The sequence below is a fragment of the Coffea eugenioides genome, chromosome 8 (genome assembly GCF_003713205.1).
Source record: "Coffea eugenioides isolate CCC68of chromosome 8, Ceug_1.0, whole genome shotgun sequence".
NCBI classification, from domain to species: Eukaryota; Viridiplantae; Streptophyta; class Magnoliopsida; order Gentianales; family Rubiaceae; genus Coffea; species Coffea eugenioides.
Genome location: NC_040042.1, coordinates 6,239,729 through 6,246,468, shown reverse-complemented (window position 1 = coordinate 6,246,468; position 6,740 = coordinate 6,239,729). Strand labels below are relative to the sequence as shown.

The 6,740-nt window shown below is 43.6% G+C and overlaps 1 protein-coding gene across 1 annotated transcript in view; it reads right to left on the bottom strand.

The window, feature by feature from the left end:
* The window catches only part of LOC113780086, a 6,857-nt gene extending 1,016 nt beyond the window's left edge, over positions 1–5,841 (bottom strand). Inside the window, exons 1-3 of the mRNA XM_027325905.1 lie at positions 3,429–5,841; positions 3,075–3,218; positions 46–2,690 (exon numbers count right to left, since the gene is read on the bottom strand). Coding sequence (XP_027181706.1) covers positions 46–2,690; positions 3,075–3,218; positions 3,429–5,841 — 5,202 coding nt within the window. The remainder of the gene's footprint in view (positions 1–45; positions 2,691–3,074; positions 3,219–3,428) is intronic.
* Between the last annotated feature and the right edge of the window lie 899 nt (positions 5,842–6,740).

Genomic DNA, 6,740 nt, shown 5'->3' with positions numbered 1-6,740 from the left:
TCCAAAACGACAAATGATGTGCTTTCTTAGAAAGTCCGTCACCACCTTCTTAGTCACATGCTTATAAGATTCAGCTTCGACCCACTTGGTGAAGTATTCAATTGCCACCAGAATGAACCGATGCCCATTTGAAGCGGGAGGGTCAATTGCTCCGATTACATCCATACCCCACATCGAACATGGCCAGGGAGCAGTCATACTATGCAATTCTGTGGGGGGAGTGCGCATAACATCTCCATGCAATTGACACTTTACGCATTTCCTGACAAAAACTACACAATCATGCTCCATAGTAAACCAAAAATATCCGGTCCTCATGATCTTCTTTGCTAATAAATGGCCATTCATATGTGATCCGCACACTCCACTATGTACTTCTTTCATTAGGTATTCTGCTTCATCTTCATCAACACACCTTAGAAGGCCCAAATCTGACGTCCTCTTGTATACAACCTCTCCGTTTAGGAAAAATCTGGAAGACAATCTGCGCAAGAAGCCCTTAGCAGTTGTATCGGTCCCAGGGGGATAGGATCCTGTTTTGAGAAATTCCTTGATATCGTTGTACCAGGGGCGGCCATCGGAAGACCTTTCCACAACTAGGCAGTGAGCAGGCTTTTCTTGTAGATGAATCTGGATAGGGTCAATTACCAACTCATCCGGATGTTGAATCATTGAAGATAAAGTGGCCAATGCATCGGCAAAGACATTTCTGACACGGGGAATATGCCGAAACTCCAAACTCCTAAATTTATTTGCTAACTCCAGTAAGCTGCAATGATAGGGCAAGATCTTTGAATCCCGAGTGATCCACTCCTTGAGAGTCTGATGTACAAGCAAATCTGAATCGCTGAACACTAGTAAATCCTTAATCTCCATTTCTAACGCCATTTTTAACCCAAAAATGCAAGCTTCATATTCAGCCATATTGTTGGTACAGAAAAATCGGAGCTTGGCCGAACCAGGGTAATGCTTTCCTTCAGGCGATACTAGAACAGCTCCAATACCAGCCCCGAAGGAATTTGATGCACCGTCAAAGAACAACCTCCACTCCGGGCATTGATCATTCATATCTTCTGCTATACCCACGAACAGGGCCTCCTCATCCGGAAAATAAGTGTGAAGCGGTTGATAATCATCTTTCAACGGATTTTCAACCAAATGATCGGCCACAGCCAGGCCCTTGATAGCCTTCTGCGTGGTAAAAATAATATCAAACTCCGAAAGAATCATCTGCCATTTTGCCATACGTCCTGTCGGCATAGGCTTTCCCAACAGATATTTCAAAGGGTCGAAGCGGGAAATGAGGTAAGTAGTATGACTGAGCAAGTAATGCCTCAACTTTTGTGCGGCCCAAGCTAAAGCGCAGCAACTCCTTTCCAGAAAAGAATAGTTGGCTTCATACGCAGTGAACTTCTTACTGAGGTAATAGATGGCTTGCTCCCTCTTCCCCGATTCGTCGTGTTGTCCCAATACACACCCCATAGCTTCGTCCAACACCGATAGATACATGATCAAAGGTCGTCCAGGTTTAGGTGGTACTAAAACTGGAGGGTGCAATAAATAGTCCTTGATCTTATCAAACGCCTGCTGGCATTCTCCACTCCAACGCAATGGCACATTTTTCTTCAATAATTTGAACAAAGACTCACACGTATGGGTCAACTGAGCGATGAACCTCCCGATAAAATTAATCTTCCCTAAAAAACTCTTTACGTCCTTTTGCGTTCTTGGTACTGGCATTTCACGAATGGCTTTAATCTTTGTCGGATCTATCTCAATACCCTTCTTACTGACAATGAATCCCAATAACTTTCCGGCAGGGGCCCCAAATGCACATTTTGCAGGGTTTAGCTTCAAATCATATCTTCTCAATCTTCCGAATAACTTTTCCAAATCAATCAGATGATCCTCCGCTCTCATGGATTTGATGATGATGTCGTCCACGTAAACCTCCATCTCCTTATGAATCATATCATGGAACAGGGTGGTCATGGTCCTTTGGTTAGTGGCTCCGGCATTTTTCAATCCAAATGGCATTACCCGGTAGCAAAATGTCCCCCATGGCGTGATAAAAGCAGTTTTCTCCCTATCTTCCTCTGCCATTAAGATCTGGTGATACCCAGCGAAACAGTCAGCAAATGATTCAATCTCATGCCCTGCGGTATTGTCCAAAAGAATACGAATGTTCGGCAACGGAAAATCATCTTTCGGGCTGGCTTTATTAAGATCCCTGTAATCGACACAGACTCGCACTTCTCCACTTTTCTTTGGAACAGGTACAGGGTTTGAAAGCCAAATGGGATAATGAGACACCATAATGATTCTAGCATTGAGCTGCTTCTCGATTTGCTCCTTAATTTTGAGGCTCATGTCTGGCTTAAACTTGCCAGGTTTTTGTTTCACTGGTGAAAAATTCGGATCGGTTGGCAATCGATGGACCACTATATCTGTTGAAATTCCAGGCATATCATTATAGGACCAAGCAAACACATCTTGAAACATGGTCAAAAACTCAATCATTTCTTTTCTCTGTTTCTTATTCAAGTGAATGCTAATTTTTATCTCCTTAACCTCAGTCTCAGTGTCAATATTAACAACTTCTGTTTCTTCTAAGTTCGGTTTGGATTTCTCCTCATACTGTTCAAAATCCTTTAATAAAGACTCAGATTCTTCCCCGTTATCGCTCTCGTCTGGAATTTCGGATTCCAAAATTTCAAAGTCGTGAGGGATATTGAGATCACAATCATCAAATTCCAGAATAGTGATATTCAAAGGGTCAATGTGTTTTATTTTTGGCCATCTGAAAAAGAATAAAATAAGTACAATAGTAAGTAAGTTAAAACAATTTGGACAATAAACACTGTGCATTTCATTGAAATTCAAAGTAAAGGATAACATCATGACATGCTACTTAACAAGAAATTTAACGCAAGACTTGCATTGGAAAACATTTGATTGAAAACTATTTACAAACTTGAAAGACAAAAGATAAGTAGTATGAACGATTTGTCTCATGTCGACCAAAGGCAATCCCCTAATTTACCGAAGTTCCCTACAGGAGGGAAGAAAATCACTGGTCCAGTTCTTCATTGCTTCAATAGGCACCTCTGGAAATCCTGGATCCTCCAACGGCTCCCCTTCAGAAATAACCCCCACAAATAGCTCAGATAATCCAACCTCCACTTCCTCGATCGGGTCTACTTCATATCTAATCACCTCTGATGGGTAAGGAAAAGTACAGTATAATGGTGGGATGTTCATGATAAGCTGCCTCCCTTCCTTCTCTGCCCTCCTACGATTCATCATTTCTTTCTTTTCCTTGGCAGTAGGTTGAAACCCTAATCCGAAAGTATCTTTTTTTTCTTGAAGTTCTATTGGCTCCAAGACCCCTTGTAGGTGACGCCCAAGGCCCTTGCCTATTTCATAACCTCCTCGAATCAGCTCTTTGGCCATCATAACGCTGGCTTCAGGTAAATTCATTTCTACTACCGCCTTGTCCTTGGATGCCCTACCCACTGAAACAATGTCAGCTACATGGTGAGGGGAAACCAGAGCCTTTCTATCGCCATCATCTTCCGATGCAGGATTGATGATCATAGTGCAATCTTCCTCAGCAAATATCGTAATCAACTGGCCATTCACCACAAATCTCAGCATTTGATGGAGTGAAGAAGGTATAGCGCCTGAAGTATGAATCCAAGGTCGCCCGAGAAGAATATTATAAACACTCGAGAAGTCCATGACTTGGCACGTAACTTGAAACTGGGCAGGTCCGATTTCCAGCACCAAATCCACTTCCCCCATTGATTCCCTTTTCGCGCCATCAAATCCTCTCACCACAATGGCAGATGGCCGAAGTTTAGCTTCCTGAAATCTCAACTTAACCAAAGTGTTCCAAGGACAAATATTAAGAGCAGAGCCATTGTCTATCAAGACCCTTGGCAATAACTTCCCGCTACAACGGACTGAGATATATAATGCTTTATTATGCCCAATCCCATCCGATGTCAAATCTTCATCAGAAAAAGAAATTTGATTTGAAGCCAAAACATGTTCAACTACATGAGTGAATTTATCCACAGGAATATTCTTAGGCACTTGAGCCTCAGTTAGGACCTTGAGTAAAGCTTCTCGATGAAGTTCCGAGGTCAGAAGCAAATTCAATATAGAAATTTGAGCGGGCAACTTGTCCAATTGCTCGACCACCTTATACTCACTTTTCTTCAGCATCTTAAGGAAATTGAAGGCCTCTTCATCAGTCACAATTGGTCTTGTCGGAACAGCATTTTCTTTCGCTTTTGAGGGCTCATCAACTGCGGGTTCCCCTATGATTCTTCCAGATCTAGTAATGGCGTCCACTTCCCTTCTGGGCACCTTTTCTCCTCTAATTAATAGCGTGGACTCGCTATAATTCCACGGGACCTCTTGTAGATTAAGAATAGGAGGTTGCTCAGGCAATTCAAGTACCACAAGCTCCGAAGGCTCACATTCGAAAGGCACCATTTTCAGAATAAACGGATCGGTATTTTCCTTGACTTCATAGGCTTCCCCCTCCAGTATGAATGGTTCTCCGATAACTCCCATTATCTCGGCTTCGTCTACAATGAATTGTGCAGGTTCCTCAATCTCTTCATTAATAGTAATAACTCCCACGGTGTCCTTGTGTGTAGGAAGAGGATTTGTGCTAACATTTGGACCTTGTTCCTCCCTCCTCCTCAAGACTATGTCTCCGGACTCAATCATGTCTTGAATTTTATACTTAAGCGCCCAGCAATTGGCAGTTGAATGTCCAGGGGCTCCCGAATGATAAGCACAAAATGACTGAGGATCATAACCAATAGGGAATCCTTTGGAATAGGTCTTAGGGGGTACCGTACCAATCTTCCCAGCAGCTTTCAATTGCTCATGTAACTGGTCAACAGGCCGACCTAGATTGGTAAAGGTTCGGTATGGGGTTGGATTTTGGGTGTCACTGGCTTGTTGGTATTGATAATTTGGGTTAGGGGGTGGCATGGGTCTTGGATTGAAAGGAGGACGCGGTCTAATTTGGAAGTTTGGTGGGGAAATGTGAAATGGCGTTGACGGTGTGTTTGGGTAATTTGGTCGAGGACGGGGGTGGTTGATTGTGGTATTGTAGACAGGTCGAGGGCATGGTTGGTATAGGTAATGAGGTGAGTAGGCGGGATTTCGTTGGTATGTAGGCCGGGAAGAAGAACCTTGGTTCCAAACAAATGAAGCTTCCTCGTCTTTCTTCTTAAACTGAGACTTTTTACTGCTGCTGTTTTGGCTTTGCATAGCTTCCAATTGCGACTTTAAAGCTGAAACATTAACAATGTTGCCTGCCTTCATAAACTCGTCATACTCTTCCAATTTGTTGACAATCTCAGCAAAGGAAAACCCAGTCATACGAAAAATCTCTTCAAAGTAGGGCGGGTCATGAGCTTTAATGAACGTGCGAACAATTTCATTTTCGGTCATGGGAGGCTCCACCCTGGCAGCCAGCTTCCTCCATCTTTTCGCATACGTCTTATGGTCCTCCGATGGTTTCCTCTTGGTTCCCTCCAACGTGGTCCTCATCGGAGCGAGCTCACAATTATATTCATACTGCCTCACAAAAACAGTCGATAAATCCATCCAAGATCTCATATCCTCAGGTTTCAAATTGGCGTACCAATCTAAGGCGTCACCTTCCAGACTCTCGGGAAATAAGCGCACAGGCAGGTTTTCATCGTCTATTGGTCTCCCCAACGTGTTTGCAAACATCCGAAGGTGGGTCTTGGGATTGCCAGTTCCGTCATACTTGGTAAATTTAGGTGCTTTGAAACCCACCGGCAATTGCATATCCGGAAACAGGCACAGCTCATTGTAGTCTAGACCTCCTTACTTGCTCAAACCTTGGCTTTTCCTTATAAATTCCTCAAACTTATCCAATCTCTTTAGTAAATTCTTGTCCACGGGCACGGATGACCCCCCAGCTTCAGCTTTCCCTTAAACGGTGGTATCTAGGGTGAATGGTTCAGCGGTGGAGTAATAATGTGGTCCTTGTGGTTCGAAAGGCATGCTCATAGTAATGGGCGGATAATTCTGGGAAATTTGGACATGAGGAGGATTAGTTTGGATGTGAGGTGCATAAGTAGGTGGTGGGCCATGAGTGGGATAAGTAAAGGCTTCTTCAGGTGGATTCATAACTTGTGAAGTAACAGAGGTTTGAGTATAAGGCAAGAGTATGGGTTCAGATTGGCCAGGGGGTAAGGGTTCATGTTGTTGCTCACCGCTAGCACCACCAGTGACCAATTGGTCGATCACGCGCCGTTGGGCCATCATTTCAACGCTTAGCTCATTAAATCGGTTTAGGACTTCGCTCAGCTGAGCTCCCAGATTCGCCAAGTCAGTTGCTGATGTCGTGCGGGCCTATCAGATGATTCTGGATGGGTACTCATGTTTACACTATCTCTTGAAGCTCGGCTACGCGATCGGGTGATAATGGGGCTTTTTCGGGTAGCTATATTTGCAATTGCTACCTAGACAGCAAAGGAAAACCCTCTTATTAGATACCCATCTCGATTATCTGTTGTTAAAAGTAAGGAAAAAAAATAGGAGTTAGTAATAATTAGAGTAATTCGGATGCATGTCCTAGTGGGAGGCCCTTTTTGTGCCAAGGGTAGGCCTAACGTGATGCAATACCTTCGGGGTAAAATCCCAATTTCAAACCTGTAAGTGAATATAACAAGCAGGAATTC